Genomic DNA, 14,527 nt, shown 5'->3' on the forward strand with positions numbered 1-14,527 from the left:
TTCACATCAAACAACAGGTTAATGTTTTCTACAATATTCAACAAAACAAATTACTGTATAATGTGGTAAAGCGAGCTTTTAACTTTTGAAGTTGTAAAATATGTCAAATGTGTTACACGTGAATATGAATATTTTAAATTTCAAATTTTGCTGTATAATTAAATTCAAAAATTTTACCTTTAGAGTTCGAAGCTTTAATTTTACTAAAAGAATTAATACGTGCCATCTGGTTTAACACACAATAAAGACAATAAAGCAGTTTTCAGACTAGAGGTTTAGTCCAGTTTCCGAAGGTCTCGAAATCCTAAAGGGACAGATAATCCTAACCGGCTTATGTAGGTGAGATTCTTAACGTGAGCTAACTCGGAGTGCATGCAAATTCGATTTGATGCTGAAGTAGGGAGACGCCATTCAGTTATCTTGAATCAAATTCGTGAAATTATACAAATTTTGTATTTAAACCAAAATATCAAGGATTTGGATGAACTGACAGAAAAGTGTTATATGGGTGAAATGTAGACCAGAATGTTCTCTATAATTTTCCCATAGAACATGATCTCATCGATTACTCATAACATAAGTCAAGATAAGCGAGGTTTTTTGTTTCTTAACTTGTTTTTTCATCCAGAGTGCCCCAAGTAGTCATTTGTTGAACTTCAACTATATCAAAGAATTGTTGTCTTTTGTGGGACTTTCCATTTAAAACCATATTTTAAGTGTCTTGGTGGAGTAGAGGCAGTCAAATTGGCATCTGAGTGATTTCAAAGCGTTATTATGGGAAAAATCAATTTTTTCACACTAAAACGGCAAAATCGGAGTGATAGCGTAGTCTGACCGGAAAATGATGTATGGACGAAATGTAGAGACAAATGTGCTCTACAATTATGTTGAAGTAATCATCAAAATCGGTTCAGCGACAGTCGAGATAATTGAGGTTATGTGATATTGAAATTGGTTTTTTGACTGTGGCGCCCCTGGTGTTGGTCCCACGAAGTTCAAATATTATAGAAAGTTGTAGTATTTGGTGAGATCTTTCGTTTAAGCCCTCATTCATCAAAATCGGTCACATAGAACCGGAGATATGATTTTTTGAATTTTGTGAACTTTGACCCCTCATATCTCCGGTTGTATTTTAACCACAGCGCGCATTTGCACCATTTTGGAAACGTCCTAGACTGGACTACAACATACTAAAATTTCATTAACTTGCACAATGCCGTTTTTGAGAAAAGTTACTTTGAATTTCGATAAATTTTGACGCTATCACAGCGCCACCTGTGGTAACTTTTTGAACTTCCATCTTAAAGTGCTCATTGAGACGAAACCAAAAAGGTAAAATTTAGGTCGCTATGTTAATTAGAACCGGAGATAGAGGCCGGTCAATGTTCGAACTTTGACCCCTTATAGCTCGGGTCAGGGGTTTTAGATCGACTTAAGGTTTTTTTTGTTTGATAGGTATAATCAACGGCTACAACATACTAAAATTTCAGCCCGATGCACAATGGAATTTTTGAGTTATTTAACTTATAAGATTTAAAAATTTTCTTTTTAATAATAGCGCCCCTAGCGATGGTTTTATGAACTTGCTATGTTAGAAGGGGATGTGGCATTTCACGAGAGCTTTCCAAAAAGCCCTCACTTTTTAAACTCTGACAATTAAAACCGGAGTTATGGCCATTTTAAGAAATTTTTTTTGGACCCTTATAGCTCGGGTCAGGGGGGTCGGGGGACCTTAAGTTTAGTATTGATGGAAAGCTCTAAGGCCCAGCTATAACATACTAAAATTTGAGCCCGCTCGATGCCATGGGGGCGGAGCTATTGAGAAAACAAAAAAAAGGGGGGTCTTCAAAATGGCGGAAGGAGGGGTGGGGGGTGGGGGGTCAATGCACCAAGTTGCAATTTTCACCCGATATATAACCTTTGCCGAAAACCGCAAGTCGATATCTTTTTTAGTTTAGGAGCTATTAAGCTCCAAAGAGCGGCCGGCCGGGAACGTAACTTAGCCACATATATATTCGGAATCAGGAAGTGGCGAAACACATTTTGGCCAAATTTGAGGTCGATCGGACGACATGAAATTTTGTTAGGATTATAGTAGGTGAGATTGTTAAGAATCTCACCTAATAATATGTGTCAAAATTTGACAACAATCAGGCTATGGGTTTCTGAAGATACAGCTGTTAGAATCAATCTACCTAAGTTTTTTTTCGGTCCGATGATGGGGTGTAGCAAAAATTGACGGAAGCACTAGACCTTTCTTGGCTTTCGCAATTTTATTCTTTACGACGTTTTGAGGATGAATGTCCTCTTCATCAGGTCTATAAATCATTTACAAGAAAAAGAAGAAAAAATTTGAGTTTTTTTTTTTTATTAAACATTATTATTTACGTAAGAAAACGATAACCCAAACCAAATACAAGCTCGATACTTATTAACCGGACTCTTGACCATTAATTGGGATGATTCAGATTTGGTTTTCGGACTTTCATTGACGACTCTACAAGCAAAAATGGCGTTGAATGATCTGGGCGCCGAAAATATGTCAATATTTCAGAAAACATCGGAAAATCAATGATATTGTGTTGAACGACCCCAAAGTTAAATTAAGGGAGCTAGCTAAGCTAATATTACAAAGATGTCATATGACCGTTTGTTCAATATCTTACACGATATTTGGGTATGAAGAAGCTCTTCGCACAATGGCTGCTGCATTTGCCCACTTTAGACCAAAACCGAAAAACCAAAAAAGAAGTAAAATTGCACGAAATTTGGTTTGAACTGGTCTTTCAGTCGCCAGTTAGCCGATTTCAAATCAAGATTCTGACATCTTAGCTTTCATTTAAAAACAATAATTTTTTGAATAATTTTAAATAAGTGAACCATTATGTGAGCTCCACTAAATCCATATTCTGTTTTATCGGACTTGTTTACACTTTAAGGTCTCTACACATTGGGAGAAATTTCCGTCAAAAATTACATTTTTGACAGAATTTGAACGCGTTTCTGCGTACAGCATTGCGGGAAATTTTCTTCAAAACAGTTTTTTTTTTGACGAAATACACGATTTGTTGATTAGGGTTGCCATAGAAAATCTACAGGATTTTATAGACTTTAATTTTTCACAAGAGAACTCAATTGCTATTTCAATTTGATAAAAGGAGACAAGCAAATTTATGTCATTTCAGTAATAATGCAAAAGGCACCATTTCAATTTAAGTTTAATTTAAGGAATTGTGGGAGCAACGTAAGATACTAAGTGATTCTCAGCAAATTTAACAATTTAATTTAATAGTTGTCACTTTAATACAGATATTTGAATTATCTGATTGTTCTTTGAGCGATGTCTCATTTATCATTCAGAAAATAGAATTCGCGTGGTTGCGCTTTTAAGGCAAAATGCTCAAGCATCATATTGTATTATATATTCACATATTTATAGATCACATAACAGAACATAATATATGTATTATATATGTTTATACTCGATTTTCTGTCGTGTTATGTATGTGATCTTGTGCTTATTTCGCTTTGTCCCAAAATAATTATAATTTTATGAATTATCTGGGGATTCTTCACATTCTCTTTGAAATTTGCCGCCAGTAAAATGAATTATCCCTTGAGGTTTATTATATAAATAAACAATTCTTCGTAAAATAGATAACTATTCATATTAACAAATAACTGAGGGTGTAATAATGTACAAGACTCAAGTATTACTGAAGGAATTTGAGGATAAATGTAATACGCTGACTATGAAAGGAATGGAAAAGCAAAAGGACAGTATCTCGAAATTTAAGTGAATTACAAAGTTTTCCAAAATCTTAGGCAAAATAAATAGAAATGTGGGTGTTTGTGCTTGTGTTAGTGAAATTGTTCTGTGAATTCTCAGCATAACAATTTGAAGAGACATTACCATGTGAGATAAATTAATAAGGTTCGAATTCGTTTTAACAAAAGACCATTAACATTGCGGAGGAAGCTATGCTCCTACAGTTTAAGGAGTTTTTAATCAAATTATCTTGTTGACATCGAATATTGTGATTTGGAAAGATGAATAACACAACATTCCTGCAAAATACATCTGAATTAGCGTTGGAACATGATGCCTGGAGCGATTTTTCAAAACCTCATCCACTGTATATTGTTCTTCCTGTGACACTGATTTACTCCATCATTTTCCTAACTGGTGTACTTGGCAATGTCATCACGTGCATTGTGATTTCTAACCATAGATCCATGCACACCGCAACCAATTACTATCTCTTCAGCTTGGCCATATCGGATTTATTGCTACTGATATCAGGTAAATAAATCATAACTTATTTAGCAAAAAAATGCTCGACTTATCACACAAAAGATTTACTAAATTAAAATCCCATTATAACTGTGTAAAGTTGGGTGAGATGTTCATTTTAAAAATATGCTTAATTGATACAAATTTCAAGATAGAATTTTATTGCTCAAATTCAAAGAGAGAACAAATATATCACACTTCTGCGATTTGAGTAGCATTATGAAGATTTCTCGAATTTTACAGAATCAGATAGTGATTTTTGCGCAATTTCAAAGTCTGGTTTTATATCTAATGGCCTCTACAGACTAGAGGAAAATATGTCCATATTGAAGAGTTTTTCCTACACAAATACAGGAAATTTATGTAATCGCAGCTCTTCCGGTGTTCGCCGAATTTTTGCCAAATGGCAAAAATTCGGAGTCTTTTGATTTGAATACAACGAATTCGGCGATTAAAGGCGTCTACACATTGGGAGCAATTTTCGTCAAAAATTGCGTTTTTGACAGAAATTTGACGTTTCCTCTTACAACGCTGCAGGGAATTTCCAAAAAGATATCTTTGACAAAAATTTCTCCCAATGTGTGGAGGCCATAACGGAAGAGTTGCGATTGCATACACCTCCGCCAGATATATAATTCTACAGGAAATTTACTTCAATATGGACATAAATTGCTCTATGTGTAGAGGCCATACATTGGTAAAAATAAAAGGATCAAATAATTCCAAATTTGATCCTTTTGCAAAAGATGGATCAAATTTCAAACTCTGAATGCACATTTTTCATAATAGAACATCTAATTTGATCCATCCTTTGCAAAACGATCAATGTGATCCTTTTATTTTTACCAGTGTAACGTTTGAATTGAAGATGTTCCATAATTTCGTATTTTCCAAAACCATGATTGCTGTAGTGACGTTTACATGATTTTCTTACCCTTGATATAGGTCTGTTATAACCAAGATTCCATTATAAATCGCTCCTTGGAAGTTACAAGAGGCCAACTTACTTTTTTGCGATTTTGAGATTTTAATGCACTTAGAAAGACAATTTAATAAATTTTCAGATGATATAAATCATTAAATTTCGTTATTAGAAAAGTTTTTCAAAATTTTAATCTTTTTGATTACTTGCATAATTTTGTTTGAAGTAAAGGGGCACAAAATATATTCATCGTTAAAATTTTTGTGAAAACTAACTCAAGCAAGTTGATCCCTCGTCATTCTAATTTCAGCAAAATTTGCACATCATTTAGAACGACAAGGAGCTAACTCATTAAAAAACATATTTTGAAAGGTAAAAATATAAAAGTTTCGATGTTTATGTTAGTGCTCATACAAATAGAAAAGTAATAAATTGGTTTTGTTCAGTCAGTAAATTGAGATACTTATTTACACAAAGTTGAATCTTTCATGGTGTCTCCTGAAAAATGTCCGAAAATTAGTTGGCCCCTTATAATTTCCAAGGAGCGAAATAAAAACATTTAACAGATTGAAAATTAATAATCCATAACAAAAAATCTATCACTATAAATTATATTCTAACTTCGTTACTATTTAAAAACCGATAATCTTCTTCAAGGGTCTTGGTAGCTTGTGCTCCATACACAGTCCTCGAATGTCCCTAACACAAAGATTAGGAGATATAAGGCTGCAGAATTTCACCAGCTCATATCATCCGGTTCTAAAGCATTAACATTTAAAGAGGACTTCCTACTCAGTCATTCCTATACACTCAGTTTGTAAAAGGAAAATAAATTATTATTATTTAAAGAGGACGTGATTAATATCCTCATATAATCCAAGCCTCACAAAGTGGGTCCTCTGCACCGTTAATACGATACAAATGTGCTTTGAGTTTGTCGTGACTTGCGATTAACCGATCAATAGTTCTGATAAGTCCTCTCGTTAAATTTCCTAGACATTTAAACCAAGGATCTTCTATGTATAATCTGGTAAGATGGAAAAGGTAAAATGACAGTACCTGCCCATTTCATTCTCCTGTCATGCAATCCGCCATTGAGTAAGACTCTCCCATTTTAATACCGCAAACTGGTCCTCAGATCTAGCTACTTCCTCCTTTCTAGGACTGCTCTGCTTCTTGTCTGGCTGCTTGGTCATTTTCGATGTTATTAACAATGATTTTTCAAGAATCAATCAATGGACTGACTATTTTCGAGACGTTGAAAAAATTCAAAAAATCCATCCGGATTACGAAGCGAACATCTGTCATATTGTATCCCAATCATCCGGAGAACGAAGCGGGCACTGTAGCTGATTTTACTTCATGTTGCCTCATTGTATTGGTCTGATTACAGCTGAAGCACACAGGGTACTAGGCTCCTGCTTATCAGGACGTTGTCTATCCTTTTATTTTATTTATAAGGCTCAATTATTCCACAATGATAGTACAGAGTTAAAGGATCATTTGAAGAGGACGTTCAATTATTGTGGACGTTACATATTCGGGATTTGCAAGTTTCATCAAGTTTTCCTTGGGTTAACTCTATCCTTGGCCCCCCTTTTTTCCCCTACAAAGGGACTTGTACTATTGACTTTGTCTCCTAATTAGTGCACAGTACTTATTTATGAGCCACGGTATCTCGCGATGCTAGTAGTGATTGGATCGACCATTATGGTTTTGTGTCTTCTTGTATGACGAGTTCAGTGTGTCGCATTTTTCGCAACTGCCTTTTTGTTGGGGGAATTATTTTATAGAATAGCTTATCTTGGGGGTGGAAGAGGGTGCTAATCCCCAGATTTGTGATTATCATGCACTCCTTAAGTCCCACACAATAATAGTCTAGAGATCATTGCACAGAAAACATTCTGCCCTATTTCTTTATTAAAAAATTCAATTGAAAGTTGAAGAAATCGAAAAATTGAATTTAAAAATAATTAAACTAGGGGAATGTAGCCATGGTTTGGACAGAGTGTACCTTCAAACGATGTGAATTTCTCCTTTGTTTGCAATTAGGTGACTTACCATTTCTCATCTCGTTTCATGAGCTTAATAATTAACTATCTTATGGCTAAGAAATGACGAACTAGCTCTTTCATCTAACATTCGATTAACTTTCAAATTCTATCACCTTCCGTACCAGAACATTGCTGGCGACTCAATTTCGGCACACTTTTGATATTAACACTAAACCTACCGACCGTTCTTGGTAATTTTTCGGTCAAATTACAAACCGCGGTAGGGTAGGATACTCAACAAATTTGTCTTGGAAAAGAGCAAAAAATTAAAATATAAACACTGAAAAATATTTTACATGCTTATTTTAAGAAATTAATAAATTTTGATAGTGATTTCTTATCGTTTAAATATGTGTTAATTTCAAACCGGTCAATTTAACCGGGTCTTAGTAAGATTAGTGTTAACCGAAGCTTACCACTAAACCCATTATTGCGCGATCAAAATTCAAATTTGCTTTAAATTTCCATGAATATTATGTTGCATATATGTTTATTTAGAATATTTAATCTGTTTAATTAATATTAGGATACAACATCATAACGGATACAATTAATTACAAAACCAATTTATTTTCGATAAATTCCAAAATTTTAGAGGTACACCTAAATAGTTTTAATAATAAAATTTCCCCCATTTCATATAGATGTAATACGATGGTCAATGAAATAATAAACCTCAAAGTACTAATAGCTTATAAATGTAATGTAATGGTTGAACGTGATAATGAAAAAGCCATGTTGGTATACCGATATTCTGGTACAAATAATTTAGAACATGTTAAATAAGAACCACAATTTAATAACGTTTTGAAATTGAGCTTTTGCAAAGTAGCATAATTATTGAAAAAATTAATTGGAAAATTAGTCATAGTGTGAATGTTTCCCTGCAGGTGTACCCCAGGAAATCTACAATACGTGGTACACGTGGGAAGCACCTTATCCGTTCACTGAAACGATATGCATCCTCCAGGGATTTGCTGCAGAGACATCTGCCAATGCAACTGTCCTTACGATAACAGCATTCACAGTCGAGAGGTGAGTTTCGGTCTCATTTTCCTCCCCATTTTCTCACATTTTTTAACATAATTGCGTTGCACAGAGAATTCCCATGAATCATGGATGGGACTCTTGGAATTTACAGCAAAAGAGGAGACTTAAATTGGATTTTTTTTCGTTCCATCAGATAACACAAGAAAAAAGTATACATTTTTTTTGTGGCTCCAAAAGAAAAGTTTCTGTTACATTAAACTCTATGTGATATTGAAAACGTGTGTTGTTTTTCAATCAAAGATGAATTACCTTTTTTTTGCAGATACATGGCCATTTGTCACCCATTCCTGTCGCATACCATGTCGAAGCTCTCTCGAGCAATTAAATTCATCCTGGCAATTTGGGTTATTTCCATGTGCATGGCTGTACCCCAGGTATAATATCACTATCTCACCTTATTTCACCTTCTTTTGATTGTCTTATTACACTTCCATTTAGAGATTACATTACACTGAAAGCTATTAATAATGCATGAGCATAATTGATATTACGCACGTTACAGAGAGGAAGACCCCTTTGTACTTAATTTATTTATTAATTTTATAGCGTAGAAAATTTGTCACTATAATTTTGTGAATGAATTTGATTTATTTTACGAACATGGTAACTTTAAAATAAATATCACCTGTTCATGACCTATAAAAGATAACTCATCTATCTTTTAGTTTGGTGCAATAAAATATTTATTTATTAAAATCTTACACTTCAAATCACATAATTAAAAATATGTAAATTTCAATTAAAGTTGGACACAATATTTGGAAATTGATTTTAGGGCAGTTCAAACTAATCACTGCTGATGCATTTGATAACTGTGCATAACAGTTTCTAAGTTGTTTGAATGGCACTATAAGGTATGCATCCTAGAGTCAATAATAATTAAACTTTCTCTTCATACAGCACTGCTTTTACGCAATCTTCATCAAAAGCTATTGTTTCGCAAGGAAAGTTGTCAACAATCTTATAGTTCATGTTTAGAAATTAATTGCTCATTAATTAATATATACATAATTTATTTTTTTCACAATACATCTAGTTTTTGTATAATCTAACTTAACAAATTTAATTTTTACTATAATCATGATCAGTTATTTACTGTGATAGTCCTGGGATTATCAAAAAAATATATTTCGTAAATTTTTTGTAAGTTCCTACTGGGCATTTATGAAATATTTGTAAATCGTATAACCCTTTTAAAAGTTTGTAAAAGTTTATACTTCTTCACAAACTTTGTTCGTGACATTTTTACTTGACGAACGATTTTTGTCCCTTTACAAACATTTATCTGTACTTTTATTTTTGTTTATCTGGCAAAAGTGTACGAACAAATGACAAAATTTTACGAACATTTTTTGTGTTTCTACAAACATTTACGAACAAATGTTTGTAAAAGTACAAGAAATGCTGTTCAAGTAATTATGTTACGAACTATGTTTGTAAAAAAAAGTACAAATTTTCAACAACTTGTTTGTGTGTTATAGGATTTACAAACATTTTGTTAGTCGTCAATACAAATTCACTAATTTTTACGATCAATTTTACGAAATGTTTTTTCTGTGACATGACAAATCATTTTTGAAATACCCCTAAATATATATGCAATACGTTTGAGGTGGTAAATTTGAAATGCATCTTTTATGAACAGTTGCTGCTCAAAATTACCCCAAAAATTGCTGCGTTTCCGTAACTTATTCGAAAGATATCTCTTGCAGGTATGCAAATTTTCTGTATGCATAGACCTATTTCGCTCTGTTTTCTTTTGTCACGAAAATATGAATACTCTCGGAACCCCTTGTAAGATCTTTTCGTCATTAGGTGTTTTCTATACAGGGTTATTTCGAAATACACCCCACCGTACTAGGGGGAAGTGGGGCATCTTTGAAATTGGGATTTTCCACCTATTTTTTAAATAAAATTGAGCCTTATCGTGATATAATTTGGCTGCACAAACAGATTGAGAAACTAAATCACATTTTGATATAGCTCAGTTCCACAAACATAGGGGAAAAAGCCCAATTTCAAAGGTGCCCCACTTTCAAAGATGCCCCACTTCCCCCTACGCACCAGTAAATCTAGGAATATCACCCCTAGTGGTTCGTCCTAAGTTGAATTTTCTCCATTCTCTGTGATATAATTTCTCAAATGTGTCCTGATTGAATTAGAAAATTTGGCAGACTTTCTACATTCAAAATGTTTCGAACTTCTTCAGTATGCGTAATTTTTTTTTTATGTTATCAGAACTTGAATTCTTTTCTTGAAAAGAAAAATTTTGAAAGGGAAGAAATTATACGGAGGATATTCTGTGGAATAATTTCTCAAAACATAGAAAATTTCCCTTTGTCTTCAGCAAGTGTGGATGCAATCGTGGGAGGAACTATGACACTTTGAAGAATTCGAGTTTCTTTCTTTTGGGATTTTGGTCCTTTCAGAATTTTGGCGTTTGGAATTTTGACCAGGAGGGGAATTCTGTAAAGCTCTGGTAATGCCATATGTCAAATTGGGTTCGAATTTTAGGACAGCTTTTTCGAAAATGCGATTCTGCAACCGTGACATTGCCGTTTCAACTCACGTGTCATTGTCAAAAGTCATATATTTGAGATTTCTGGCAATTCAAATGACAATGAATTTTGTTAAACAAATTAACCAAGACGTACTGTATTTTCATAAAATCATTAAGTAAAGAGATTTCATTAAAAATTCAATGAATTGCATTTTCGAACTCATATGATATGACAAAAAAAAGCTCGAATGGCATTGTCAGGTTTTGGACTCACACGTGACAATGCCACGAAAATTACAGAATTCCCCTACAGAACCCCTGTCCAAGATGTAGTGCACTGGAATACTAAATTAATATATGAGAAGTGTTGGGAAATGTGCATTACTCTTATCAAAAGCAGCCAATGTTCAAGAGAATTAGTACAATTAACTTGTATATACAGTTTATACATTTGGCAAAAGAGTCTTAAAACTTTAACTAAAACAGTCCCTTGTGTCCCATCATTCCCTGAATACTTATATATATTCATCCAATTCAAGATAATTACGAGTTGGGACAATTACTAAATGAGTAGTATGTTGCCTTTTAATTAGTGTGATTCATTCTAACAAGTTTTTCACCTTGTAATTTAATTACATTTGACTTTAAAACATGTAGCACAAAGTGCAGAAACATGAATAATCGTGTAAAAGGTATTTTTGAATGGAAAGCTCAAAAATTCTCGGAAAGTCTCTTAGAAAGATAAATAATGTTTCAGAATCCGCTTTCAACTGACAGGAAAATTAAAATTTACAAAGTGAAATAAGTTTAAAAAAAAACATATCAGAAATCTGCTAAATTTGTAATTTGTACAGTAGGAATTTTTGAAAAAAAGTGTTTGAAATTTGCATTTGAAAAAAAAAACGAGAAAAACGCAGAAATAGAAATGTTTAAGGGGTTACGTGAGCTACGCAGACTAAAAAAAGATAGCATATTTCCTTGACAGCTTTTCTCAATATAATAAAAATATATTTAATTCAAGTTCTTAACCCTTGATGAACGAGTGGGATACCGGTTTTTTATAAACAAAAATAATTTTTTTCAACTATTCAGCTATTCAGATCAAAATAACTTACTGGGTAAAAAAAGTGGTTTTGTTTTTGAGACACCGGTGTCCCACTCGTCCTTAAAGTGTTAATTATATAAAAGCATAAAATTTTGACTATAGCCGTACTCACTATGGCGCTGTTATCTTGTAATATCGTTATCTCGTTATCTCGTTATGTTCTCGTAATGTATTTTATAAATGAAAAATTATAACAAGATAACAGATTACGGAGATTACGAGATAACAACGCCATAGTGAGTACGGCTTATATTTTCTGAAATTTTCATTTCAAAATTTTAAGAATTCAGCCATTTGGACCTGATTTTTGGAGACAGTTAAAAAAATATATTTTTTGGTGGACGAGATTTCTCAGAGCCTACTTATCTGGCACCAAAGAAAAGAATTAAACTCGTACTTGAGCGACAGATATTTTTAAATCTTGATCACAACTTATTTTCCGACACAAAACGTGGTGTAAAATACACAGAAAATTGTATTTTTTCTATAATATTCTACGAAAAATAATAGGAAATATTTAGTTCTTGACGCCACATGAATATACTCCGAGAAATCTTGTCCACCGTAAAGTATGTTTTTTTTTAAGCTTTTCGAAAATCAGGTCCGAGAAATTTTAAATGAAAATTTCAGAGAATATACTTAGTTTAAATGCTTTACTTAAAAACTTAAAATAAAAATAAAAATGTATTATATTGAAAAAGGAAAATAGAGAAAATATGGTATTTTTCAGTCTTTTTGACCTACTTAACCCCTTAAGGCAAAGTTCGAATTTAAAAATAACAAAAATCAGTAATTAAAACGGGAGATATAGGCTAATCAAGTTTTGATCTTTGCACTTTTGCATTTCGGACTACTTAAGTGTGAAATAGTTATTTTTAGAAAGAATTTTCGATCTGATGGGATTTAGCAGATAACAAACGTAAAAAGAGATCTCACTTGATTTATACCCTTTAATTCTTCCCAACGTGTCAGCCTTTTGAATGGTGAACTTCGGAGTGCAAAATTGTAAAAGTGAAGTGCAGCAACCATTTTTCCCGTGTGTACGTGATTTTTCCTCCAATTCGAAACCTAATAAAAAGGACATTCATCCTTTAAATGACGTGAAGTAAAGGTCTATTTTCAGTCCACTATCTTTTATTTTTAATGCAGCTATTCTGAAAAAAAAATGTTTTGTCAAATTAGCAAGACAAGTTTGTAAAAAGGATGTTCTTCCATACAGAATATGGAAAAGTTTTGTGAAATCGGCGGCCAACTGAATCTTGTTAAAATTTTGTCAAAATGGTGTATTTCTATATAAAATGCTAGAAAAAGTTTTGTCAAATTTGTAAATAACATCCTTTTGACAAAATTTCAGCAAAATCCATTTGTTCGTTTAACAAGATGTTTTTTTCAGAGTAGGTAAAATTTGGAAAGCGAACACTTTAGATTTAGATAATAATGTATATTTGTGAACACAAGCTGTCTTTCATTGTTCAACTTTCGGTGTGTCCGATTTTCAACATTGTCCGACTTTTTGGAAAATTACGTTACAGCAGTTTAAAATTTGATCCCGGTGGAAAAAAATTGGAAAACTTTGTTTGATTTTAGACTTTCTAGCTATTTATTTAACAAAACTTAAGATGTTTTATGATAGAGAGATATTTTACAACATTTTTCAGTATCACCATTAATTGTTAAGTTACTCACAATTAGAATAGGATTTACAACCACAGGATTTAAAAATGAACTTCAAAAAGACATATCTTGAGATTATAAAAAAAACATCACAGCTGAAAATAAAGAGTAAGAACTTCTTCACAAAGGAAAAGTGGAGCACTTTTGAAATGGGGCACCTTTAAAACAGAGCTTTTTTCGTATTTTTATATGGAATTGAGGTTTATCAAAATATCATTTACATAGCTCTACAAATATAGTTTATTAGAACGGGCATAAATCGGAGGTACAGTAGACTCTCTCATATTCGGGCATTTGGGACCGAAATGTCACCCGAATTAAGGAGAAATTCGGGCGTCAAATTATTTGAAATGCAACGATTTTTTGTTCATATGCATGTACATTTTAAGTTTACATACTCAAATTTATTGTATGTAAATTTCATGAAAACCCCTTAATAATGCAAAATCACATCATAACTAAGACAAACCATGGCAAAGTTAAGGATATTTGCTTCGTTCGATAATCATAATTAAACTTAAAAAATGTCAATAAACATTTTTCGAATTTAACTGTCGCCCGAATTAAAAAGTATTCCAATTTTAAAAGAGCCGAATTAGCGAGAGTCTACTGTAATGGTGATTTCTCGACGGCCTATACAATACACTAAACATATTAGTGGAGTCCCATTGACACAGGTGGAGAAGTTCAAGTACCTCGGGGTGCGTTATTTACGAGTGGTGGTAGGATGGAGGCAAAACTCTCGTCGCGAATCGGTCAAACTTCTGCAGCGGAAGCATGTTGAGGAAGACCGAGCTCGGTCGTTCGGATAAATTATCGGTTTTCAAATCTGTGTTAATTCCTATTCTCACCTATGGTCATAAGATTTGGGTAATGACCGAAAAAGTAAGATCGCGAGTACAAGCTGCCGAGTTGAGGTACCTCCGGG

General features: G+C 33.2%; 1 protein-coding gene across 1 annotated transcript in view; it reads left to right on the plus strand.

The window, feature by feature from the left end:
• Positions 1–3,588: 3,588 nt before the first annotated feature.
• LOC129809896 (neurotensin receptor type 1-like) overlaps positions 3,589–14,527 on the plus strand; it is a 34,015-nt gene continuing 23,076 nt past the window's right edge. The window contains exons 1-3 of the mRNA XM_055860042.1: positions 3,589–4,303; positions 8,161–8,305; positions 8,583–8,694. Of these exons, the coding sequence (XP_055716017.1) occupies positions 4,051–4,303; positions 8,161–8,305; positions 8,583–8,694 (510 nt within the window). The 5' untranslated portion in view covers positions 3,589–4,050. The remainder of the gene's footprint in view (positions 4,304–8,160; positions 8,306–8,582; positions 8,695–14,527) is intronic.

The sequence above is a fragment of the Phlebotomus papatasi genome, chromosome 1, assembly GCF_024763615.1.
Source record: "Phlebotomus papatasi isolate M1 chromosome 1, Ppap_2.1, whole genome shotgun sequence".
Lineage (NCBI taxonomy): Eukaryota > Metazoa > Arthropoda > Insecta > Diptera > Psychodidae > Phlebotomus > Phlebotomus papatasi.